We start from the raw sequence: 27844 nt of genomic DNA on the forward strand, positions 1-27844 counted from the left end.
CACTCATTGCCAATTAAATGAAGTTGGATCCTTACCGAGTAAGTATAAAAACATCTATTTTTTAGGTACCATCTCTTTAGGAGCCATTTTTCATTCATATGGTGATTTCTTCTGGGTCTGAACTATTACAGCACTTATAGTCAGATGTAAAAATTATTACTTTGATATAAATACTTTAATAATATGCTGCATTTTCAGTAATTCTCCTTATTTTCCATAAAGTATGGAATAATTGTAACAGGACATTATGTTTTTAATCACTTTATTGCTGAGCACATAATAGACATTCTGAAAGTAATGGCCAATTGCTTGAAAAATATACTAACCTCTCTGAAAACATACTTGGCTATGCAAATAACAGTCTACGTGTAGTGTCTGACTATGAGCCACATTTCCAATTTATCAATCCCCCTTTTTTACTTCTGGGGGTTAAATTGCACAGTATCTCGGAATTCTTACAACTCCATCTCTTAGATAATTTCCAATTTTATACAAGAGAAACAATATACACGTGGATCAAACAATGACTCATATAACATATCTGGAGCAACTCCCCTTTGTAATTCACTTGAGAAACAGAACAAAAATATTAGTTTGGTTCAAATTCACTAATGTTGTTAGCAGTACTTTAAAAGTTTTTCAGCAAATTATCAAAATATATAATACTTGAAATTGTCATATATCCAGTTTCCCTCTTTCAGGCATTTAAAGCACTTCTATGGAACTTTGGAGTGATGTCATTAGAAGAAATTACCTCTTTACCTCTTCTAAATACATACAAGGATAGAACACATCAATGTGTTTCCTCAAAGTGTAGGCCTCAAACATTTCACGTCAAGTTGCTATGTGCCTCCTAATACAGTTTTATATTAATTTCTATATGGGCAAAAATAGTAGAAGAATGTCATTATAATATATTGAATGGATTTCTTTTTTTTTTTTTTTTTGAAAGGATTTCTGAGAGTGCTTCTTTTATCACACCGAGTTCAAATGTCAGCATTTTGCAAAAGCCTAATAGGAAGACTCTAATAACAATTTGCAAAAATATTAACTATAAAATTGATTTAAAAATGCAACCGATCTTTTAAAATTCACTTTTTTACGAGGCCTAAAAAGAAATACATGACAAGAAATTCATCACTAATGTTGATAAAAGTTCATCAAGCAAATGAGACAAGGTAAATCATGTGCAATTATGTGTGTATTTATTGTGGAATAAAGATGTATCTTATTTTTATGATTTTTTTATCCTTCCTATCAAAATTAAAGATTAATCTAAAAGTTGATCACTTATTTAGCACTTACCTTATGTGGGTGATGATGAGTGTGGTAGCAGGAATAAAAAAATCATCCACTCGGTCAAACTGCTTTCCCACTGGCTGGGTGTGAATGGTGTGGTGTGGCACATTCCCGCTGGCCAGGGTTATTACCTAAATGGAGCAGACCGTGGTTAGACCTCGGCAGTATGATTTAGAGATGAAACAAATCAGAAGCTGTTTCCTAGACTCTTTATTACCATCCTCAAAATTAGTGTATCATTAAGCAAATTGGAATTTTGTAATTGTTAGCTTATTTCCAACATAGAAATTTGTTTTTATAAAGAAATAGAAAATAGAAAAAGATTTGTCTTGAATAATCTCTGCTTAAATTATAAAATAAATAGAAACAACTTTTGTATTATAAAAGTATTGACTTTGCTATAATGAGAAAAATACAAGCAAGAATACATAGGGTGTAAATGAGATTTTTAGCTTGCCCATCTTTCTTTTTCTCTTTCTTTCTTTTCTTTCTTTCTTTCTTTCTTTCTTTCTTTCTTTCTTTCTTTCTTTCTTTCTTTTTTTTCTTTCTATTTCTCTTTCTTTCTTCTTCCTTTCTTTTGCTTTGTTGAGGTGTAACTGATAAACAAAAAACTTCTCCTAATACAGAACAGGGCTGGAAACAAACCAAAGACTCCAAAACAAATGATATGAAATATATTAGCTCTTAGTAACTTTAGAATTTTACCTCCCCTAAATTGAAAATAATATTTTCAATATTTGAAAATAGAAAAAAAAAAATGGAGAGGAGAGAGAGAGAATGAGAAGAGTAGAGGGGCAGAGGGAGCAGGAGAGAGAGTCTTAGCAAGCTCCCTGCTGAGGAAGGAGCCTCAGGCAGGTCTCAGTCTCAGGACTCTGAGATCATGACCTGAGCCAAAATCAAGAGTTGGATGCTTAACTAAGTGAGCCACTCAGGTGCCCCAGTTTTAAGTAACTTCAGTCAAAGACATTTCCTCTTCTTATTCATCATTAATTGGTTTTTAAAACTTTTATGGTCCATTAAAGGAAAGATCACTACCTTTAAACTCTTTTATTCTTTGTATCCCATTATGCACCAAATTCTCACAGTTCTTCAGATTTTTCACACCTCCTCATTTTTTTTCCCTATTGTTCCCGCTGGACGACCATTGTTCTGCTAGCCTTTTTAAAAACTTTCTGCCTTTATTTCTCCCCTTTTAAATCCTTTCTACATATGGCCACCAAATTAAACTTCCGAAACTATTGACTGACTCTGTTAAGTTAAATAGACTTTCCTCCCTCAAAATGGAGCCTTTTCCTTTGGTTTTTATGACAGAAGTAAGTAGCACTTTGATCCTTGTTTTGTTTTGTTTCTGAGGGGCTATTTTTCTTCATTCATATGGGTATACTTTCATTGAGTTCCACTGGAAATTGCTTTCCCGGTGAAAATCGATTATTATAACTAGAAAGGCTTAGTTATGTTGTGGTTAAAAAATAAGACAAAATAGAAAAAAAATATAAATATCTTAGAGGCTTGGGAAATAAAGATTTCATTTCCTACCTATTACTTTTCCAGCGGTTTTTCATGGGGTATGTACTGTTTCACTTAGTATCCCATTCTGAACGGGCAACCAACGAACTACTTGAATGTTTTCATTTACAACAGACTCTATTTGCCAGAACTAATCATATGATTCCACCTAACCAAAAGGAGCCTATCATGTGTCCAGAGGAAGAAAGAATCAAAGTCTTTGATAAAAGCTTTAAAGATACTACACCTATTTTATTAATGAATGTCAGTGAGGAAGTTTTTAATGGATTTTAGCCATTCATAATAATGTCTACAAAATTTAAATAAAGATTAACACACGTAATGGGAAAGAAACTCTTCAAATTTTCTTCCCTTTAGTTTGGATAGAGGTGCATAACTCTGAAATGCACGTACATAGTATTTGAAATTAATAATAATACTTAGACTGATGGCAGCAATAATAATATTTACTGAAAGCTTGTTAATGCCAGCGTATGTTCTCAGTAGTTTACAGGCATCACATAATTTAATATATTCAAGCAACACCATAATGTATCTCAATCTTACTGATGCAAAACTATTTTATGCCAATGAAGGTATATTAGGTGAGCATCTCATTCGTGTTTGACATAGTCTTAGGATATAAAAAATGCAATGCCCACTTCTCTAGCTCCTCTCAGTCTGGACTTTGTTCACTGACGGTTCTAGATCCTTCTCACTGCTGCAATTGAACAGGAAGTGGTGGGTTGCCAGATTCAGGACTGAGCCTACCAGCTGCAAAGACACACAGATTGATCTATGATGCACCTTAATCAGTAGGCTCAATCTTATGACAATCCTTGGTTCATTCCTAATGGCATCCTGCTGCTGGTGTCTCCATGTGTGATGCCTTCCTTCCACAAGCCCACAGCTGCCATTTCCACTGTCACCCCATCTGGCTGGGGCCTACTTCCTGGCCAATACCAAGATGTAAAGACTTTATTCCAAGCTGTTTCCTGAAGACATTTCTTCTCTAATTTTTGTGCATTTGAGAAGACATTACACATGGATTATAAAGCTGTGCAGATGACAGACTCACAGCTTTTAGAACAGCATTTCTTATTTTCATAAAGCATAGATGCCTTTTAAAAAGAAAGAAAAATAACTAGGATAAATCTTTGAGAATTCGTCTGAGAACACTAATTGGAGAATCACTGTCTTGTATACCTAACATTATGATGGTTTATGGGTTTTATCAATTAATTATAAATATCACAGAAAATAATATATTTTGCTTCCATAACAGGCAAAGATGTATAGACTTATAGTCACAATGAAAACACAAAGTAGAAAAAAAAAAAAGAAAACACAAAGTAGAAGTACACATAGGACTTTCAGATCCTTGAAAAAATGATTTTGCACCTTCAAGGTTTTAGTGGCCACTATTATAAGATACACGGCATTAGGGCAAAAAGTGACTGCCTAACTAACCATCACAACCTAGCACAATGTCTCTAGTTCTAGTCTAATCTTTCAACATGGCACAGGGACACTATAGCAAAACTGGGACCTTGCTTAGGTTTTTGGTTTGGTGAACTTGATTTCTCCAAATGAAAGTCTACTCCTCTTTTAAAACAAATCTAAGGGACACCTGGGTGGCTCAACGGTTGAGTGTCTGCCTTTGATTCAGGGCACGATCCCGGGGTCCCAGGATCAAGTTCTGCATCAGGCTCCCTGCATGGAGCCTTCTCCCTCCGCTTAATGTCTCTGTGTCTCTCAATGTGTGTCTCTCATGAATAAGTAAACAAAATCTTTTAATAAATAAGTAAGTAAAACAAATATTAAATCCCATTTCTTTTGCCAATGTTTCTTGATAACCTTGTTGGAAGACAATTATCCATGAATATTTCGACATTTAAGCTAAGTCAGGTCTTTCTGAGCAAAAGGCACCAGTAAAGTTGGTGAAAGGATGATGGTGTCCCCAAAATGCCTTGGAAGCTAAGGGTGGCATATTGCTCCTGAGAGAGGTAGAGACTTAACTCCTTTGAGCCTTACTGACATTCCAGGTGCCAGCCTGATAAAATTTGTGTTCCAGAATAATCATAATCCCTATCTGTCATGGCAGAGAATGGACCAATGTGTCAACAGCCTTTTTTTTTTAAGCCTTTGAGACACATAATTCCAGGGTCCTTCTCCTGTTAGTACCACTATGCTGTATATACAGGGTAACATTAGTCTCCCACCACGTCACCCCATGAGGAAGGATGGGGGATGCAGTGCGAATGCTAGCATGCTCCTGGAAGAAGAAATGTCTGTTCTCTGATCCAGAGACCCTGTATTTCCTGTCAGCCTGTCTATCTAACTATCCATGTATCTATCGATCTTACTTAATCTGTCACATATATCTATGTATGAACATGTGTATAAATGTTACTTTATGCAAATAAATCTTTATGTACTATTTCAAGAGTACTTCTCAATTCTTACATTTATTTTACATTTTCAGGTAAAATAGATGAGACCTACCTTTCCCTCCACCCAACAAATATTTAAGATTCATTAAATCTTACAAGTATATATATTTTTTGGACATTCAGAGTAAAAGAAGCCATTTATAAATGGCTGAATAATATGTGAGAAGTTACTTAACTCCTTTTCAAAGCCTTTTTCTGCCCTTTCTGTATGATATTAAAGGAGTTTGCCTAAAATGCTTTATGGAGGGATTGCTATTGAGAAACCCCTACTGAGAAAGCTATTAATTTATCAAAGGAGCAAGTACCAAAGTGGACGGGAAGGATTCAGTTCCAAAGAACATGATAAACTGAAAATTCATACAACTTTAAAAGAAAATACATACATATTTTTTACTTTTATAAGCTGTCTTTATTTTACTTTAAGGGTAATAGAGTTAAAAATAATTCATAAGAGTGAATTTTTAAAATCATATATATTGACCTGTTTTATCTGGTCAAGATTTAAGTGCAAAATATCAAATAACCAGACAATATTGTCATTTTGTGATAGATCAAACAATTGTCCGCAATGAAGACTGTAGTCTTTCCATCAGAAGACAGGCTCTGCTACTTCGTCCTCCTAAATCTAAGAAGGCAGTGCGACTCACTTTGGTGGAAGCGACTCTGTGAGAATTCTAGGGCCTAGATATTAATCAGCTTTGCAACTTCCACTGTCTTATAACCTGGAACCACCATGCTGCGGATGCCAGTCTAAAGGATGAGTAGGCACACGCAGGAGGCCCAAGCCACCCAGCTACTCACCACTCTCACATGACAGATGTGGGGGATAAGGCCCTTTTGAGCCACCCAGCTGTGTAATCACAGGCGTGCAGCCATCTGAGGGTTCCCTACCCGTGCCTACAAAATCCACAGATTATAGAACCACTGAACTATGGGTAATAAGCCATTCTTTAATTCTGTTTAACACATTAAATTTGGGGGTTGATTTGATTTGCCACAATAGATAACCGAAATATTATTATATATGTTAGATGTTTCAAATGACACATATTTCTAATGAAAAATAAAATGCCCTGTCATTCTGATAGTTCCTTTAAAAGATTCCATTTCGGGAGGCCTACCCTTTGTAAGTTAAATATTGCAAAATTAAAAATACTTCAGAAATATGTATTCTTAGTGATAACTGATTAAAACTAAAAACATTGTACTCAATAGACAATGAAAACTGGCCAAAGGTTAATGATTTGGGACTTTGTAAGAAGAGAAAATGTTCAGGGCAGTGCTACAATCACCAGGTAGTTTGAGACAAAGATAAAACACATTTTCAGGGTTAAATGTTCCTTCTCATTCCCTCTCAGTTTTCCATTAAACTTATAACTCCTGAAATTGAAACTGTGCCAAAGAGACATCATCAAAATATATATATATACTTTTCCTCTCTCTGTCAAGTTGTATATAAACAACCTTAAAACCTAAGCAAAGGGGATCCCTGGGTGGTGTAGAGGTTTGGCGCCTGCCTTTGGCCCAGGGCGTGATCCTGGAGACCCGGGATCGAATTCCACATTGGGCTTCTGGTGCATGGAGCCTGCTTCTCCCTCTGCCTGTGTCTCTGCCTCTCTCTCTCTCTCTCTCTCTCTCTCTGTGTGACTATCATAAATAAAAAAAATAATAAAAAATAAAAAAAAACCTAAGCAAATTCCACAAAGACTATACCAGTTATTCCCCAATTAGAAATGAGCCTGTGCTCAGATAATAAGATACTATCTGTTTGGGGAAGGATAGAGATCTGCCTTGAGCCTGTCCAAGTCTCTTAATCTCTAGCTCACATGCCCTATTTTGAAGAGAGATGGAAACAAGAGAATTCTCCTGAAAATTGGACGGAGGGAGGGGATTGTTGAAAGGTAAATTATGACTCGTTTTTCCTTAATGGCATCAGTTTTATCATCATTGGCTTTTCTTTTTACATATAAATCTAACCATTGATAAGTATGTACTGCAATATTATCCCATCCAAACAAGTACTTTAGTATTAACTTTATCCCCCTCCTTTTCTGTGCAAATCTAGATATGATTAAAGTACAGTCCTCCAACGGAAGATCACCATAAATATCCAGTGAGCTATGAAGGGTTAAAAATCATTATTTTTCTCAAATATACTGGAATGTGCTTACCTGCAGTGTTGGAGAAGTTTTTTCCGTGGTACCCCAGCTCAACACCCAGACCTGATCATGTGATTTGTCGTAGTGTAATTTAACTGGTACAGGGTCTGTGCTTACTGCCTGTAGGAAATGGGAATTGAAAAAAAGAAAATGTTTTCAGACTGAAATATTAGTTTTAAACTATGCCAGAAATTTTGAAAGAAACAAGAGTTTAACTGTCAGATTAAAAATTTATGTTGCCAATTTTCTGATTTTCTAAACCTTTATATGTTTAATTTGGAAATATAATACTTTACACAAGGATGTTTTCACACAGTTTTATATAGTCTTATGTTCCTTCATTACCCATGCAGATTGTGTGTCATGGATAAGCTATTTAGAAACTTAAAATATATAAATGATTAATCTGTGTATTTTATTCAATTATTGAACACAGGTAAGAGCTATGCTTATACTATTAGGTTTTCTTCATTCTAATGCTGGTCATGGGATTTGGCCATCTATAATGCTAAAATGCCTGCAATCTGATGTATGGCGGTAACCCTAATGACAGATTACCTAATTTAGTTTCCTTAACGAGAAATCTAAAATCACAGAAAGAAGTAAAAGCAATTTTTGAACCACACTTGATATGGTAAATGTGTTTTTCTGCCAATATTTATAATATTCAGCATTTACTTAGAACAAAACTTCCAGAAAAGAAATTGCTGCCAGGAAGTTATTTCACTCACCTTAATTTCAAGCTATTTATATTTCAGGCTAATGCCTTCTCAAGTAATTTCCTGTAGTAGTTCCTTATATGTATTTTTCTAATTTTATAATATAAAACAATTGTATTCAATAAAACAACCTTTATTCAATTTTGAAAGCATTTCTTTCCGAGGCTCTGTTGAATATTCTTAGAGAATTTCCCAAGTCGCAGTTCATAATGTAATACTCTTCTCAGTGGGTTAGTTAAAGGTAAACTACAGTTGTGGTTGAATACGTGAAGGCTCATTTTTTAGCTCACATGTTGGCAACTTAGTCTTATGGAAGTATTTATCTTCTGAAACCTTGACCTGAATTTTTTTCTATTTAAAATTCTCAATACTCTTGGATTACTGAATTAATTATTGGACTTCTCAAGAGACCTACTTGAACATTTCTGTATTAGTGTCCTCATGACTTTCTTCCTAACAGAGCCATTATATTGTTTTGGGACCAGGTGGCCAACAATGATTCCAGGGAAGGTGGCCCACTTGGTGAGCATCAGAAATGTAAGCCTATTTCCCCTTCACAGATGCCAAGTTTCCCAGCCTCTCCAGAGGCTACCCTGGTCATGTGACATATTCTCCTTTATACATGGTAAGAATTCATATGATGAATGATTTCTGAGAATGATATTGCACCATACTTTCTCTTTGTTCCTGCTTTGAATGCTATCATACGAGAACATTAAGCTTTAATTTCCAAAGTCATTTTGAGGCCAAGACAATTAGATTAAGAAGGAAAAAGCCACACAACACTTTGAGGATTTGGCAGGAGAAAAATGAAAAGAGACTGAATTCTCCATAACAACCTTGAGTTGCGGCACAAACCTAGAGTAACTGTCTCTAGACTTGATGTTATTCGAGATAATTAAATGGCTTTATTGCTTAAGAGATAGTCTGGTATTTTGTTAATTGTAATCCAGTGAATGCCAGATGTTTCATTTAAATTCTTCATGTACTCATTGATTATTTCAACACATATATAGCAGAAGTGCCATCATTAATCATTACACGAGTAACAAAGCAATAAGATTCCTTTGATTTTTCATCTTTTCCCCTTTATATGTAAAACTTGATCCATGTGTGATTATAACAGTTGCCCTCTTTTGCACGCGGCTTAAAAAGAAATAGTCCTAAGGTCTTTAAAAATGTTAAAGATAAAATAGCTCAACAACAAAAGCAACGTTAACAAAGACCTCATTATTATTCAATTATTAAGAGACAATTACACAAAGAGCAAAGATCTTTAGATAACTTTAAATATTAAGGAACAATTTAAATAAACATTTCCAGTTTGCCAGCTCTCATAAGATTCTTTTCTTTCACTGATCTCTTTCCTAAGTATGACCCTCTATGGGCATACCACAGTCCATGGGTTAGGTTAACATCCACATAAAACAGCATAAGAAATGGAGACTCAGCCTTCCCAGAAATCATCCAGCAGGCGATCAGCAGAGCTGATATTTGATAGTCTGTCTTTATCCCCCATGTGGCAACCTCTCTGAAGATGAGACACCATCCTTCCTAGTTGATAGTTTAATTCCTGACAATACGTGGATACGTTGCCCTCCTATTTATGCCTCACGTATAAGATACATTCTTTACTTTTTCTCTTTTGGAAAATGGAAAGAAATCCACAGGCCCAAACACATGCAGTATCGTCTGGATAAGTGTTACAGCCTAGCTGAGAATCAGGGAGAGACGGTATACTCCATGCTTATAGCTGACTACAGCGGAAGCTGACTACAAATGTAGCATCCTCACTTAAGTGAAAAAAAAGAAAAACCTTAGGAAGTTACTAAGCTTTTCTGTGCTTAAGTTTCCTCTCTAATAAAATGGAGACAATAATCAGACCCCATTTGAAAGGCTTGTTCTGCATATTTGGTAAGGTAGTAAATATGAAGTGCTTAGGTTGTGCCATGGAAATGTTACTATTACTATCAGAAAAGTTAATTGAACTAGAAGCATTTTCTTTTTTTTTTTTCCTTTTTTAAAGATTTTTTTTTATGATTTACTAATTTGAGAGAGACTGAAGAGACAGAACAAATCGGGCAAAGGGCAGAGGGAAGCTCGCACCTGGGACCCTGGGATCTTGATCTGAGCCAAAGGCAGACACATAACCAACTGAGCTGCCCAGGCACCTGAACTAGAGGTATTTTCATGACAATTAGTATTGTAATGTTTTGAAGTTGGAGATATAGTGTCCTTATTTAGCAAATGAAGGATCTCAGACCTAGAAGAGAAAGTAAATAAACACCGTCTTTGTCCTTAAGGATTCTATAGGCTAGAGGGTGAAAGAATGACTAGATGCAGGTGACAAAATAAAAATACGGACCAAATGCCATGAAAGGTCAGAGGAAGAAGTACAAAGCAGAATGAAGGATAAGGGGAGGAGGTGATGCTTTGAGCTTTTAAGTATGAATATTTTAATAAATGGGAAGGCAGAGACTATTTTTTTTGAAGTCAACTTATGAGAATATGTTCCAGGAGATGTCAAAAGACAGTCCATAGAGAATTGCCTTCAAATTATTAAGATACATGTATTTGAAAGAGAAAAAAATATCAATTTTCAAAACTGCTTCAGATTAAAAAATATATCTACTCAACAGTCTCCAAAATGTTTGGATAGTTTTATATTTCAGCATTTTAAAGGTTTGTTATGAAATTCAACATATTTTGGTGTTTGGTTATAATAGCTCCTCAGAAATGAAAAAGATATGCAGATCCAAAATGGAGAAAAATACCTCTGACATGCTTTATTTGGAAAATGTTTAACTCTTAGGGGAAAAAAAAATCTGTTTGTAACTTTTCAAGTGTACAGGTATAACACATTCTACAGAAGGAACATTTACATGGTTTTCAGCAACAAAATCATGTAACAATGACAGAAATATTTCCAAACAACCATCTTTAGGATAATCTTGCCATACCCAATTTTCAGCCAAAAGACAGATATTTTCCTACTTATATTGTCAACTTTTGAAAGGAATAAATTGCATGTATTGGATTTCACAAAATAGCTCCTAGTATACTCTGGAAATTACTTTAAATGATGAGTAAGTTTAGATCATAAGCTTTTGTAAAAGAGAAAGACACTATATTTGATACTTAAAGTATTATCTCTCTTGCAACAATTAAACCTATAAGACTCTGTGTTGTGAAATAGTTGAAATGTTTCTCCACATTTTATGAAAGGGATGGTAAAGATTCTATTATCCTTGACTGCCCTCCCTCCCGTGCCTCACATTCTCAGGAAACAGGATTCTATATGCCTTCTAAATACTGACCTCTGCAGCACCTCCCCTGCAACCCCAAGAACAGAGCTCTATCCTCTAGACCTCACCCCATGGTTTCTAACTTCAAACTTTATACTCACCACCTTTCTCAACAGATTTGTTAGGAAGTTTTTTTTTTTTTTTTTTTTTTTTTGGTTAGCATTATTAGACAGATCATAAGAGCAATAACACTATGGGGTCTTCTCATTTCCCTCCGAGTAAAGCCAGAAGTCCTTCGAATGACTACCAAGCCCTGGCTGACCTGCCCCTTCTGTCTCCTTTCTCTGGCGCCTTCACCTACTCCTCCAGTCCAGGTGCTCTGGGCCTCCTGCTGTTCATCCAGCGTGCTAGCCATACTTCTGCCTTTTGGAGGGCTTTGCCCCTGAATGGTCTTCCCCTAGATAGCCCAATGTCTGCTTCCTCAACACATTCGCTGCTCAGAACTCACCTTCTCAGTGATGCCGGTCTACTCCCCCTGCTTAACCCTTGGCCAGCCTTCATTTTGGGCACATCCCCTCACCCTTAGCTTTCCCAGCCCCACCTGGTCTTGAGCTACCATTTTATCTTTTCCAAAGCACTTACTACAAGAGCACATATTATATAATATACATTTTTAGTATTTCTATTTTTCATGTCCATCTATATCCCATAGATTCTAGGTTCCAAGAAAGATTTTTTTGCTTTTAAGCCAATAATACAACCTATGCACTTAGAATAATACCCTGAAAATAGCAGTACTCGACAATTAGTGGACCTCTAAATCTACTTAATTAGGAAAAGCAAACTGCGAAAATTAAACAGCGTTCCAAACCTTATTAAGATTATCATTATTATTTTAAGAAAGACAATTATGCTCTATACCATACTTATTATGAACAAAAGTTTTTTAAAATGTTTTTCAAATACAAATTATTTTAATTTAATCTTCATAACAATCTTTGTGTTCAGATATGCCGTATTGATAATCCCTTTGTACAGACAACAGTGAATTCAAGTACCAATATCGATCCCTTCCTATTGTAAAACTCCCACTTCCCTCTCCAGGTGCTTTCCTGTCCACTGTGCATTACATCACTATTCAGCATACAGATGAATTTATTAGGCTTCCATGTTGGTCCATGTATTAAATATTTATAAAATGTCTTAAGATTTTTTTTAAAAGATAAAAAGATGTATAAATGACATCCTAGTATTCCCTTCTCACAACTCATCACCTTTCATTCCCTTATGCTACACACATTCCACTCTGGAGACTACTGGTGTATATATATATATATATTTTTTTTTTTTTTCCTGCAACTACCAACCATTTATCAAGAAAAAATGATATAAATTGAATTACAATGTTCAAGAATATGTGATTGGAAGAAAACATTCCATATATATTCATCCTTCTCCTCAGAATTAACCTATATAGATTGCTTATTCACTACTTTGTATAAATTTGCATTTAACTACTGATCTTATTCTGCTGGGAAATGGTTTTCAGGCTTTGCCTGGAGAAGCCTATGGAAGTAAGATTGATTTGTAGCAGGTGATTCAAATCCAGGCCATACTAGAACAAAGGGAATCAGGTTAGATCTAATGAATGATTCTGTAAGATTTTGTCTAAATGAAAGGTTCTGCTACTATAGGTTGGAAATTTTTCTCCCATACCATAAACACGATCGTTTTCTGCACACAGGGCATTTGCTTGGCCTGGTGGTATGCAAACAATTAGGCCACAATCCTACTTTCAAAAATGAACTGATCTTTTAAACATTTTCAGAAATATCTTTCAGGGGAAAGGAGAAAAAAATGAATGGGAAATATCAGAAAGGGAGACAAAACATGAGAGACTCCTAACTCTGGGAAATGAACTAGGGGGAGTGAAGGGGAGGTGGTCAGGGGGTGGGGGTGACTGGGTGACGGGCACTGAGGGGGGCACTTGATGGGATGAGCACTGGGTTGTATTCTATATGTTAGCAAATTGAACACCAATAAAAAATAAATTTATATAAAAAAAGAAATATCTTTCAAATTATAATATGTCATTATTATAATTAATTAACAGTCATGATCTACTCTACAAATGCAGGTCTGAAAATCCATTTCTTAATTTTCCATGTAAGTACCATTTTCAGAGTATTCTATTGTCATGTTGAATTAACTTCTTCCATTCTTTCATTAAAATGTTTAAAATACACTAAATAATAATAATAATAATAATAATAATAAAGGTCTTTTTGTAGCTTTATAAAGATATCACTAAAATATTTTTCTTTAATATTTTAAAACATTGCTTAAGAATATAATTGCTTATACAATAAGATTTCTTTTCCTCTTTATCGATCTACAAACCTTAACTCCTTCATAATACCAACATACCCAGTGTTATGCAGATTTATCAGTACTTCTTGAGATGAGACAAATATAAAAGATTTAAAGTATATGCTATACGGGTCATGGACCAGTTGCATCAACCTCTATAAAGATGGCTTATTTTGTGAGGAGGCAACACGGATCATAGCAATAAAGATACACAAAACTTGGGGTGTCGTCCTGACATGAAGGAACAGTGAAGCACAGCTTGTTTATCAGCCTGACAAGAAGAGTACCAGCTGGCTAATTAAGTGAACCTAATTTAAACTAATGATGTCGATTCTCAAGATAATGTGCTAATGGCTAGAGGAGACTGCTGATGACACTTAAGAATACTCCCGAGGTGTCACAAGCCGCTTCTGCATCCAAGCAGAACCTGATTTTGCTCCACAGAAGACAAAATGAGGTCAGTTGTTTACTAGTCAGTCTTTAAAACAGCCAAATATCACCTGTCTGCCACTCTTACAAAAATTCCACAGTAAGAAAAATGTATATACATTTGATGTTTAAAGCAACACCAACATCACCGATTCCATTAAAAGACTGTGACCTTTTACTTTTTAAGCTGCAGATAAAAGTAATACTGTTGCATCCGCTGAAAGCAAATATACTCTAATGGCATATTTTATCTTGAATTTCATGAAAATCTTATGTTGTCAGAAAATATGTGTCATTTTGATAATGAAATGTAACAAAGCTGTTCCAAATTTTTAAATATTTAATCCTAAATACACATTTAATACCAATCTGCACAGTCTTTTGCATGCATTTGCATGAAAAAGAAGAAGAAATATGATTTCTTAGATAAGGTCTGGATAAAACACTGGGGATCTACTTTAATTAGATTGAAAAAGAAAGCTTGAAAGATTAAAGTTAAATAAGAGTAGTCTGTTTTTTTTCTCTTTTCTTTTTTTCAAGATTGATTTTGAACTTCACTGTTCCATTTCTTTATCCACACTATAGAAAATTCTGTGGCATCTTCTATCATGTTTGGGAGAAGACTAAGTAAATTTCTGTTATAATTAATATTCTTAGCTGTCTCTGTATAATATACACAGCTTTGGAAGAAATAAATCAACAGCTACAGCACATAATCAGGAAGTATAACTTCACTTGGATGCAAAAAAGACTGACTTCAACTCTAGCCGCAGTTGAGAAAAGTGGTCAAATTGAGAAAGGATGCTTAACATTTTACAAAATTAACTTTGTACTTTGCAGTTGACTTTGAGTGCGGTCTGTCCTTGGATCTAAATACAGCTCAAATCACAAAGTTGTAGTTATCATTGTTTTTAATTTAGTGTTTTAAGTAGTTAGAGATGATCTTTCCTTAAATAGTTTTAGAACTTGAACTACTTGGATTCTTAATTTATAAGCAAAGGGTTCAATATCTAGGTCTGTAAAACCTGTCATGTTGTTTTTAAACTGGGAAAACCTTGAGGGAATTTTTATAATTCTAAGAAACGAAATATTTTCAAGTATAAAAATAGAACAATTAGGATATTTATAATTCACCTTTAAACATGCACTTTTGAGGGCTAAGATTTACATACCCTAAGGTAATATTAAGACAAATATAAGGATGTATTCTTTTACTCAGCAGGGAGTAGATGTGGAATTAATTATCCAAAGGGCTCACAGACTGAAATTATATGTGGTTTTGAAAGAGAAAACTTAGACAAATTAAAACCTAGAAAATTTTAGTTAAAAAAAAAAATCTTCTGTGGTATATATCTAAACTTTAGGTTGGTATTTACAATCCACAATAAGTTTCAAGAAGTAGTATTCCTATCGGAAAGAATACTAGACTGAATGTACCGGTATGAAAATTTTCATTTCATTTCATTTCATTTCATTTTATTTATTTATTTATTTATTTATTTATTTATTTATTTATGAATTCATTCATTCATTCATTCATTTATTTTTAATTTTCATTTTATAAACAATGGTCATCCCTAAATTTCTGTAGAACCGATTGCTGCAGAGTGGCCCAAGTCATTGCAGCTGCTCTTTCACCCCTTCTTTCTGGTGAGGTATTCAGCAGCCCCTATAATTCAAAACCTTTCCCTTTCAATGACAGAAGGGTACCATCAACAACACCATACACCCAGCCAGAGCTGCGTGAGCAAACCCAGGACACTCTACAGCCTCTGCCTTTTTGCTCCAAGGATTAAGTTTTCACATTTCTCCTACAACAGGAATTTATCTGGTAGGTTATTCTTGGTCCCTTCGGTTCTCCAAATGGAAGGTAGCTGTAGCAAGTGAGGCAATAAGGCAAGACGCATCCAGAGAAGCTTAAGATGCTTCTTCGATAAAGAAAGTCTGCCACAAAAAAAAAAAAAAAAAAAAAAAAAAAAGAAAGTCTGCCACAGGTCAGCTTTCACCTCTAAACCCATCTGGGACAGAATATTTTTTGTTGTTTTGTTTTAGAACTCTCAAATCAAGATTCCTTTTGTATTCCTATTGGGTTACATCATATTAACTTATGTTTTCCCTTTAATTTGTTTTTTCCCATTCGTTTTTCAAAATTCACTACTATGACTTTCACCTTAGTACTTTCTTAGTTTCTTTTACTCTCTGCTAGGATCGTGGTTATATATTCTTTTATTCAATTCTAATAGTGTTAATTGTGACTTTTGTCCTCGTTCTTTGCGAAAATTCCCAGTTTCCTTTTGATTAGTCTTTTTTTGAATAATTCAATGTTTACCTTTTACATGTTAATTCCTTTGTGTCTTTATAGACATTTCTTTATACTTTCCTTCTTTCATTCAGATTATTCTAATTTTCTTCAGCTAAATTCTAAAACTATCCAGTTAAATTTATCTATTACAGTTTTATTTTTAATTAAGGAGCTAAATTCCCTGACAGCTCAGTCTTATTTGGATTCAACATATTTAATCATGATTACCGATATTACTTGATATTGGTATTAGTATTTTACATTTACATTGGTGTTATTAATAGCGTAATGTTGTGTCAGAGAATGGGTATGAAACGATTTTCATTACTATTTCTTGTGACTTAATTTATAGCCCACCATGTGGTCATTTTTACTAAATGCTTCACTTAGTGAATGCTATGGTCTGAGTGTCTATGTCCCCCCTAGAATTCATATCCTGAAATCCTAACCCCCAAAGGTGATGGTTTTGGGAATTGTGGTCTTTGGGAAGTGATTAGGTCATGAGAATGGAGCCCTCCTGAATGAATTAGTGCTTTCATAAAGTAGACCCATCAGAGATTCCTCACTCCTTCTGCTACATGAGGACACAGTGAAAGGGCACCAGTTATGAACCAGCAAGAGGATCCTCACAGGATCACAACCATGCTGACATTTTGATCTTGGACTTTCCAGACTCAGAACTGTGAGAAAAAAAAAAATTCTGTTGCTTATAAGCTACTTAGTCTGTCATATTGGTTGCAGGGCCACTATATTTAATATGTGTTATTATTTATTAATATATTTGATCATTGCCGGATGCAAAGGCTAACACACACGTATGTTAGTTCAAGCATAGCAACAGTGTTCAGTTCACATATAGCGTGGATTTTGTTGATTTATCAAGTGTTGAAGTATCAAAATCTCTTTTTGATCATATGCCAATCTCTACTAGTAGTATGGCAATAATCACTTGATAAAATTGTAAGCAATCACATACGTTTTTAGTCTTATATTTTCTTTTCATCATTATCAAGTAACTTGCTTTAACCTGATGCTTTGTGCCTTAAAGTTCCTTTTAAAGTCTCACATCAATATAGCTGCCCCAGCTTTATTGTTTTGTTGTTAGTAGAATTCCTGCATTATCTATACTGTCCTTAAATGTCACTTTTTCGTTTACCTTTTTTAGAGAGTATACCTCATAGTGTGCATATGGCTAGATTTTTGTTATTCTGTCCAGCAATTTTCTTTTTGTCTTTCAATTAATTACATGAGTCCATCCTTAGTTATTTTAATTGTGAGCATATTTTTTTAAAAATTTCTATTTATTTTTTAATCTTTGAGTATAGCTGACACACAATGTTACATTAGTTTCAGTTGTACAACTTAGTGATTTGACAAGTTTGTGCATTACGCTATGTTCACTGTAAGTATAGCTACCATCTGTCCCATTGCATGGCTATTACTCTATCATGACTCTATTCTTTATGCTCTACTTTTAGTCCCTATGACTTACTCATTTATAAATGGAGGCCTATATCTCTCTCTCCTCTTCAATATTTTGCCCAAACCCCACCTACCTACCTCTCCTCTGGCTAATATCAGTTTATTCTCTGTATTTATAGTTTGATTCTGCTTTTTGTTTGTTTATCCTTTTTTTTATTTTCAATAAAAACACTTTTCATTCTTTTATTTGTAATACCAAACATAGCCATAGTAGGCAATCAACAAATGTACACAGAGTGAATGAGTGGATGGAGAGATGGATGATGGGATTTCATATGAAGCTGTTAAGGACTCTTAGAATGAAAAGCCCTAACATGAACTCATTACCACTTTTTGTGGTTCTAGTCAGGAATCATGAGAGGGGCTACTTCAATATTCGATTTGAAAACATTATTGATGCCAGAAAAGGTCTTTGTAAACATAAGGAATGGTTAGCTTCCAGTGTCTCAGAACTATTTTGATAGTAAATAGATATAAAGCACTTCTATATGCCAAGATCTTCTATAAATGTTTTATATGCATTAATTGAGGTAATTCTAAGTACAACTTGATGTGATATGTACAGTTATTAGTCCCATTTTGCAGATTATGCATATCTAATAAAGCTGTTTTAAGTTTGTTTTCTCTGAGAATCAGGAGGTCATAAGAGTCAAGGGCCCAGTAACTGGAGCCAGACTGCCTAGAAGCAAATCCTATACCACCCCTCAGTTGATGTGTAATGGAGTACAAATAGATTGCCCAAGTTAAACAACTTCAGAAAGAGCAGGGAATGAAACATTTGGGAACTTAAACCAGAATGGTTTTTTTATAACCATGACCATGACAATGTGTATTAGGATTTTTTTCTCTGTCTTTGACTTAAGTACATATTACTTGTTTAACTACTATAGTAAAGCCTACTAAATTACATTTATCTAATGAAGTCTACTATTATCTTGGCTTTTGTTAAGAATCAAGTAAGAAAGAGATAATACTGTTTCTGGAATGGTAATAGAAATACCTTAATTAGCCTCTGACTGGAACTTATGTAGCTCTGAACAGAATAAGCAAAACTGAGACTGATTTTTGTGGAACTAGCCGTGTTAGTATTATGATGTGTTTATGGAATCTAAGTTTTGAAAATAAGAAAAATTAAATTATTTTTTTAATTCATTAAGCTGAAGGAACAGAACTCTCAAATCAAGAGGACAGTGTGCAGAAAATGCATACATTTTCCAGTTATCCAAGCAATGAAACAAGTTATCAATGGCAATCAAATGTCAATGGGCAAGTTACTTGGTAAAGAATTACATACAAGTAAATTTCTTTTTTCAAATCATCTTCAAAAGCAGGGATCATTCATACCTGAACAACTTTTTGGGACTGGACATCAACAACAAGGACTCTGTCCAAAGTTGGCTGTGCAACGTAAATGAACTTGTCTTTGACATTAACAGCGGAGGCCCACACACACCTCTGAACTTCATCTCCTTCAGCTTTGGGACAGACTTCATCCTATAATTTAGAAAATAGGGGATAAAATGAATATCTTAAATTATATCATGGGTACGGCATATTTGGAGCAAAATTAACGTTTGATGCTTTACTACTACTTTAAGTATCAAAAGTAAAATATATACATACACAGAGAGAGAGTGTGTGTGTGTTAAATCAAATAAAACAATATATAGTGCATATGCAAGCTCATTAAATGTATATATAAATCAATATGAATAACCCTTTGATATAAATTTCATCATGACCTTAATCACTTATTTCTAACAGGATATAATCCTTTCATTCGTTATTACCTGTTCATAATTCAGTAACTTCAGAAATAGATAATAAATCCAATGTTTTCTCTCAAATCCTCTAATCTCAAGCTTCTTTACCAGGCATTAAATGTCACACTAAAATATATTTAGAGGTTATCTCATCGGTGGCTGCCCCCATGGCATATCCTTGATCTTTTCAAAAACTACCATATCCACCAGGAATGATTCGAAGTTTTCTAACTTGTGGAGTGTCAGAAGCTTAGAAAAATTATAATTAGGTAGCTATTCAGAATGCTTATTTTATTTTTCAATTCGGTAGCAAGGTCACATTTTATCTTTTAATCTGCCCAAGTAGATTTTTATTTTGCTCCTTCACCCTCAATTGTTTTCTGGTTGAATATTTAGAGTTTGTAAAAGAAGGCCATAAATGAGGCCAAAAAAAAAAAAAATACCTTCTTTTCCTCCTTTCCTGAATTTTGTCAATACATGAATGTGAAAGGGATATTTAAGCCTTTGTGATCCATGCTGGTAGACACATCACAAACGGGAGAAACATCATTAGCTCATTTTTTATTTCAGGTTTTTTCTTTTATATGCCGGGCTTTTGGTTTTGTAATTTTCTCAACTTACCTGTAGTTAGAAAACTACTGGAGAAGAGAGATCTGTTGAACTGTGCATAAAATATGTGTGTAATGATATTTATATAATGATAACGATGTAATGATAAACACTGATTCTAGCGTTTCATTTGCTTTATGGTTTAGGTATGATCACTGATTACAGATGTCTAATTTATTGATTTGTATAATTCAGTCAGTAACGCTTAAGTTAGAATACTCTCCTTCTTTAATTCAAATAAAAACATTTTTTTCTGGCTGACATTCCATTCACCATTTGTATTTAATAACCATGTAACACAATGAACAAGGTTTTCATTATCAACACCACTAGCATTCTTTTACTCTAAAGATAATACTGACAGCAAATAAACCACATTTGTTATATAGTAATTAAAATGGATATGCCGCAGTAACACCTTTTGGGGGAGCACAAGCATAGTAGGTGCCTTATCTGTTTGCATAAAATTTAGATAATGATGTAAAAACCAGAGCACTTTGGAAGGAGAGCTCAGTGTGTGGTCTGCTGTTTCTCTCCTCTAAAACTTCAGATCTGATTCAGGGAGAACTTGGAATGTCCTCTAATTTTTAAGATTCAGTCCAGAAGTTGCCAGGTACAGTCAAGACACGGGGAACATATAATGATAGTGTTTTCCTCTAAACAGTACAGGCTGTTTCCAGGCTTCCAGAACAGAACCAAACAAATCGAAAACTAAACATCCAATGTGTGCTTCTGGCAGTTCTGGAAGCATGACATTAATTCCATTACACAGAATGTACCCTAATCACTGTAACATGATTACCAGTGGGGTCATCCCGAGCAATGTCCACGGCCCCCTTCAACAGGCAGGACAAACCTGAAATCTGTCCCCAGCACATGCACAGAATAGTCTCATTCATCAGTTCACTGAAACATTATTTTCTATGATGAACATATTTCTCCAGAAGTATATTAAATATCTTTGACAAGAACCTATTTTGTGAGAATCCAGGACTCTTAATATGTACTTGAGAGGCATGAAGATGAGGGGGGGGGGAGTGGGAGTTGAGGTCGATGAAAGGCTCTGAACATAGAAAAATTGTTTATGAATTCTTTGCTGTTGTGTAAAAGCTACCAACAAAATCTGCCAAAATAATAGGAAGTGTGAGTGACCTGACACATAACTGTCAGTGAAACAACTGCCGAACCAGGAGCAATTTCCACCCCTTTGTTTGCTACAAAACTATTCAACAGTAAAATAAACTGCTCTGCTGGGAATTATTTCCTATTTGTATGCTGTCTCCATTAGATGTCCCTGACCAGCCTCACAATCATTTTTACAAAGCCATTAAAAGTTTCCTGACAGCCACCCTGAGTTTTCTTTGCTTCACTTTATGTTATTATTTCAGATTATAGTCTATTAGGTCCCATTTTACAACAGCACTCTTATTTTTTCAAATCACATAGATTAATATTTATTTCTGTGGATAGGAATTTTAGAGGAATGTTTTTCACATGCATTAGGGATTTAATGAGACAAAGGAAGAGCTCAAAAAAAAAAAAAACAAAGATGCAAAATAAAATTAAGATAATACATACTGATGAGGAAAATTGTCAGGAATTAGATCAAGAAGTTTAATTAAATCATTTTTTATAGAAATGTACACCCACCATTTAGACTAAAAGGAAATAATAAGATATTAGACCTAATAAGGATGAGGGTCAATAAGAAAAAGATAATTCTAGTTCATAGTTAGAATTCATCTGTTTCCCTTTACATCATTTCCATATTCAATTACATATATTCTTCCAAAATTTTAAAGGCAAACAGGGTATGTTTCTAGTGATGATAGAAGTATGGATTTAACAATTAAAATAGTGTTGATGATACCTGATTGTTAAACATAAGTAGGTCAAATAGGTGGATATTTGCATTCATCTTCTATAGGACTTTGCCATCTTTATTTATTGTGTTGTCTATTAAAAACACTTTTCCCTGGGCGTTTGGGTGGCTCAGTTGGTTGAGCTTCCAACTCTTGGTTTCAGCTCAGGTCATGATCTCCAGGTCAGGCTCATGCTTAGCATGGAGTCTGCTTGAGAAGATTCTCTTCCTCTGCCCTTCCTCCTGCTTGATCAATAGATGTCTCTTTCTCTCTCTCTCTAATAAAGTAATAAATAAAATCTTTTAAAAAATCACTTTCCCATCAAACCTCTAAATTCTAATCTTTCTTTCCTTTTCCTCATCGTCCTTCCTCATAATCCTCCTTTCAGCACATCTTCCATCATTCATAGTGAGGACAAATGTTATTCGTCACACCTCCATTTCCCTTGCATCCAACTCAGTAAATTTCTGTCATTATCCCCTCCTCTCATCCTTCTCTTGAATCACAAATTTGTCCACTGTCCTTTGCCTTCAGAAAGATCTGGCCTATATTTAATTTGTAATTGTAGTCATGTCTCCAACTATTCAAACACGAACACTCCCTTGTAATTTAAGAAGCAAAGAATAAGGAGACATTAATTGGATTTTGTCTTCTTTCCCTTCCAGTCATTCAACTAATTCTCTTCAGACACTAAGGTGTCTAGAAATGTACTTCCATTTCCTGACCCTTCAGTCTAAATTGTTCATACTTCAAACTGACTTTCATCATCCTCCCTCTTTCAAAAGAGGAAAGATCACCAGTGGCCTCAGAATTTCCAATCATTAGTCTTTACTTCTTGTTGGCGAAGCACTCATCGAGTACTTACTATGTGAGAGATATCGTGCAAAACTATATGTGGAAATAAAGCCACGAATACACAAGAATGCCTGTGTTGCTTATAATTTCTGATGCATTTGGCAATTCAGACTTTGATTCTTCCAAAAATGTTCTTTCATTTTTGTAAGGCAAAGATCAGCAAACAATGGCCCCAGGCCAAATTCATACCATTGCCTATTCTGATACATGGCCCAACAACTGAGAACGTTTTTTTGCATTTTTTAATGATTGAAAAAAATCAAAAGAAGAATACTGTTCCGTGACATGTAAACATTATAGGGGATTCAAATTTACACAAAGGTTTATTGGAACACAGCCAAATCCATTCATTTAAACATTGTCTATGACTGCTTTCACACTATAATGACAGACAAAAATCATGTGGACTGCAAAGCCTAAGATATTTACTATCTGGACCTTTGCAGAAAAAAAATAAATAAAAAAAAACAATGCTGTTGATCCCATTTTTGGATATATCCCTATCCTACTTACCACTGAAATCCTGTAATTCTGTCTATAGTGGCTTTTTTATCTTATGTTCCTTAATTATGATTCAGGAAAGGTAAGTCCTAGGTTTTGTTTTTTTTACTCTATTTCCTTTACCTTAAATTCCTTTGAGAGTGCATTTTATTATTTATTTATTTATTTATTTATTCATTCATTCATTCATTCATTCATTCATTCATTCATTTTAGAAAGGGGGTGAAGAGGAGCAGAGGGAGATGGAGAGAAGGAATCGTAAGCAGGCTCCATGCCCAGCACAGAGCCCGACACAGGGCCGGATTTCAGAACCCTGAGATGATGACCTGAGCCAAAATCAAGAGTGAGATATTTAACCCATTGAGCCACCCAGGCATCGTGAGAGTGTATTAATGCTCACTATCTTATTGTAATCATGGTCAGATGATACAAAGATATTAATCTGTGGCCTCATCAATCAATGGTCTTCTATCAGCCTCTTTACAGAAAAAAAATCTGTTAAATGCATAATTTGAAATAGAGACATGATAGCAAAAAGTATACTATATTACAGGTGATTCAAAACTAAATAGAAAATTAAAAAGGGTGAAATACATACACACATACATGAACCCATATAAGTAAATTACAGACAGAGGATAGTAGATAGATATTAGGGAGAGACACACAGATGATATAGAGATTATCTATCTAGAGATAGATAATAAGGTTTGGTTTATATTAGGAAATTAAAAAAAAACGAAGCAATTCTATAAACTAAAAGAAAGATTATTGCAGAATAAAATAACAAAGTAAAATTTAAAATAATAATCATGCATAAGCCTATCTATAGAACATAAGTATAAACAATAATATAAGGAATGCCAGGCCTAGGAGCATAGGAAACAAAAGCACTAAAAAGGCAAGGTAATGAAATACAGATAGGGTAGGGTCTCTAAGATACACAGAAAAGTAAATCTGTGATCTTTTGCATAATTTAGAATACAAATGCATTAAGTAACATACAGATCTGTGAATAAAAATGAGCTGCCATTATCGTTATAAAAAAGTGGAAATAAGTATATAACTTATAAAGTGATCTAAGATGTGTATTCCTAACTTGGGCATTGAATTTAGCAGCATTGTGGATTCACTCAAGGGTGGTATGTAGACACTCCTAGTAATTACTGGAAATGCATATTGAGTCAAAGAATGAGAGAAAGTCAGTTTGATGTTTTGATCAATATGTAGCATTTAAGTTTAAAAATTTGTGGATATATTGTAGACCCGGTTCTCTTACTGATATGCTCACTAGTTATTCAAAATAAATTGATTTTAGTAGTTGTATATCATTTAATTTTTTTCTGCTTCTCTAGCAGTCATGCTTCCTAAGAATGGTGAGATAGTTCCCTCCTTTGGCAGTAATTGAGAATTGGTAGGAGTAGAGGGTCTTGGCAAAAAGAAAAAAAAATGAAGAAGAAAAACATTAAAAAAATCTTATTGTAAATGTATAACTCCAATCTTCATTGTTCTCCAACAAATAGTCTGTTTTCTAGCTAGAATATTCTCACCAAAATTTCATAAAAGCCAACGATTTTCCACATCTGCTAAAGAGCACACCACACATTTTCTTAATCACATTCTTCTCAGTACATTTGGCAGTCGTACTTCTAATACCTGTGTGACTCATGCCTAACAACTATGGGTCTCACTGATTTTCTTCTTGTCTGAACTTCCATAGCATTTTATTTTGTGCCACATAACTTGAAATATAACCGTGTACTATCATCCTCAATTTGCTATTCCCGGATTTTTACATTTTCCAAACACGGTAGTGAAGGTGCAGTATTTCCTCAGTAAATACTTGTTTAAATGTCACTTATCATAGGAAAAGAAAATTCAAAAGTATATATTCCTCAGTCATGCCATATCATCCAGAATGATTGAGAAATTGAATTCTAGAGCAGGACTATTCTAAATGTTGTCTCTGAACAGCTGCCAGTTGGCATATCATTTGTTACCAAGCTGAGAATAGTCTAGAAATCGAAAATAAACATTTAGAACCTTTCATGGCAATTTGACATCGCCATAATAGCCACGTCCTCATATGATCAGTAGACTTACATCTCCTTGACCAGGATTTAGACCAGTTTGGGTGGTGTCAAACTTGCCTGGAAGGTTTCTTGGGATAAAAAATATCTACTACTTAAAAAAGAAAATGGATTGAGAACCAGAACCAAAGTGATTTTTTTCCCCAAAACAGTTTAAGTTTTTTGATTTTGAGTCTTCTTTTCTGCCTCTCTGCTTCTCTTTTTAAAATCCAGACTATCATAATCTGAGTCTATTGAAATCTGTAGAAAAGTGAATAATGGATCACTTTTAAAAAGTGTTCACTTTATCAATACAATGCAAATAATTATTCTCAGTGAGTTTTTTTTTTTCATTTTATCATAAATCAAGACAAATGAAACAAAGGCTCTTTTGTACTGATTGGAATGCTTAGGTTAGAATTTCTAGGATATTTTTCATAGCCATGTGGAAATATATATAATCAAGGATAAGTTTTTTTTTTTAATACACTGAAGACAGTGTCCTCTGTTGATCTTGCTCTGCAATATTAAAAAAATACGAGATCTTACAATAAGGTACAATTAATTTAACATCAGTGGTTATGTCCCTGTTGGACCATTTTTTAAAAAAGAAAGACTATGAAGTTTAAGTACTTTCATCATTTTTCAATTGAGATTACTGCTTATAACCTGAGCGGTACAACTGATGTTTTTCTATAATTACATAAAATTAATTTATCTAATTCTATTTGCTATTTCATTTATTAAAGTGCATAAACAGTCTACTCAAAGCATAGGTAGTCATGGAAATGTAGGAGGTGATTTGCTTTCATTTGTCCTATCTTAGAAAACCACCTACAGCATGATTTTGAACCTAAGATATAAAAATTACAAAGGCCACATTACAGATATTTCATCCTCTCTTTTAGCAGAAGAAGAATGTATTTATGTCTTTTAGTGTTACAATAAAAATGGAGCTGATAACATTACACTGTCATAAATTGAGAACCAGTTTCTTTAGGGACAATATATTGGAGAAGTTATGAAAACAGGCTTTGAGGTCAACCAGACCTAGAAGTCATATCCAGCTTTGCACTCACATTAGCTGTGTAAATACTCTTTTTGACCCTCATTTACCTTAGTGGAATAACAATATTATCTATCACATAGGATTATTATGCACATTAAATAAAACCATATCTGGAAAGGTCAAATGATATAATGTTAGTTGTAATTTTATTTTAAAGATTTTATTTGTTTATTTATTTGAGAGAAAGTAAACACATGCACATGAGCAGGGGTGAGGGGAAGAGAAAGAGGGAGATATAGACTCCTCCCTGAGCAGGAAGCCTGAGGTGGGGTTTGATCCCAGGACCCCAGGACTATGACCTGAGCCAAAGGCATACACTCAACTGACTAAGCCATCCCGAGCGTCCCATACCTGGTATCTTCATATAGAGAATTTCTGGGGTCTATATTTCATGAAACTATAATAGTCTACGTATTTTTCATACATTGTTTTAATTTTAACAATATTATGGAGAGAAGTTCACTGAATATTTAAGAGTTTCATAGAGTTACTTTAAGTATGGAATAATTGTTACATTGAGAGAATTATGCAAGAGAATTTTTTTTCCCTTTATCATTTGGTAGTTCTGTGACATTGAGCAAATCACTTGACTTTTCTCATTTCATCTGGGAGTTGAGGAGATTTCGTAGATTGTTTTCAAAAAAGAAAAAAAAAGGTACATTAGATAAGAATAACAATTAAAAAATAAATTTTTAGAGTACTAAATTTCAAATGTCTACAGAATATAAGAGAAGAAAATTGCAGGTCTTTTGCAAATGTGTCCTGGTTCTCTTGTCCTGGCCAGGGTTTGGTCCAGGTGCCAGAAGGCACTGAGAGTCCCTGGGGCAGGAACTTAATGTCTGCTGGGAAAGGCATCAATTTGGATAATGGAGAGGCCAAATTAAACATCAAAACCAGTGTTGAGTTAGTTTGAAGGATCAGTAAATAGTTTGGCTTAAAGGTGTTGGTATTAAACGCTAATATCAGGCACTAAAAATATTGGACAAATATGGTGGGTATCAGAGAGTGTAAATTATAGGGACCCATTTGGTTCATGGTGTATAACTTAATTAAAGAACAGTGGGGACAGTTGAAACTGAAGAAAAGTTGTGTTTAATTTTGTTCCCTAATATAATGAAGATGTGATTTGTATAGAAGTAATAATGGTCCTTC

The 27844-nt window shown here is 34.4% G+C and overlaps 1 protein-coding gene across 4 annotated transcripts in view; it reads right to left on the bottom strand.

The window, feature by feature from the left end:
* Positions 1 to 27844, bottom strand: part of FSTL5 (follistatin like 5) — a 682404-nt gene that overhangs the window by 51498 nt on the left and 603062 nt on the right. For all 4 annotated transcript variants that reach the window (XM_077846542.1, XM_077846541.1, XM_077846540.1 and 1 more), the window contains 3 exons: positions 19309 to 19458; positions 7430 to 7537; positions 1306 to 1430 (listed from right to left, as the gene is read on the bottom strand). In XM_077846542.1, coding sequence (XP_077702668.1) covers positions 1306 to 1430; positions 7430 to 7537; positions 19309 to 19458 — 383 coding nt within the window. The remainder of the gene's footprint in view (positions 1 to 1305; positions 1431 to 7429; positions 7538 to 19308; positions 19459 to 27844) is intronic.

This window comes from Canis aureus, chromosome 13 (genome assembly GCF_053574225.1).
Source record: "Canis aureus isolate CA01 chromosome 13, VMU_Caureus_v.1.0, whole genome shotgun sequence".
In the NCBI taxonomy this organism is placed as follows: domain Eukaryota; kingdom Metazoa; phylum Chordata; class Mammalia; order Carnivora; family Canidae; genus Canis; species Canis aureus.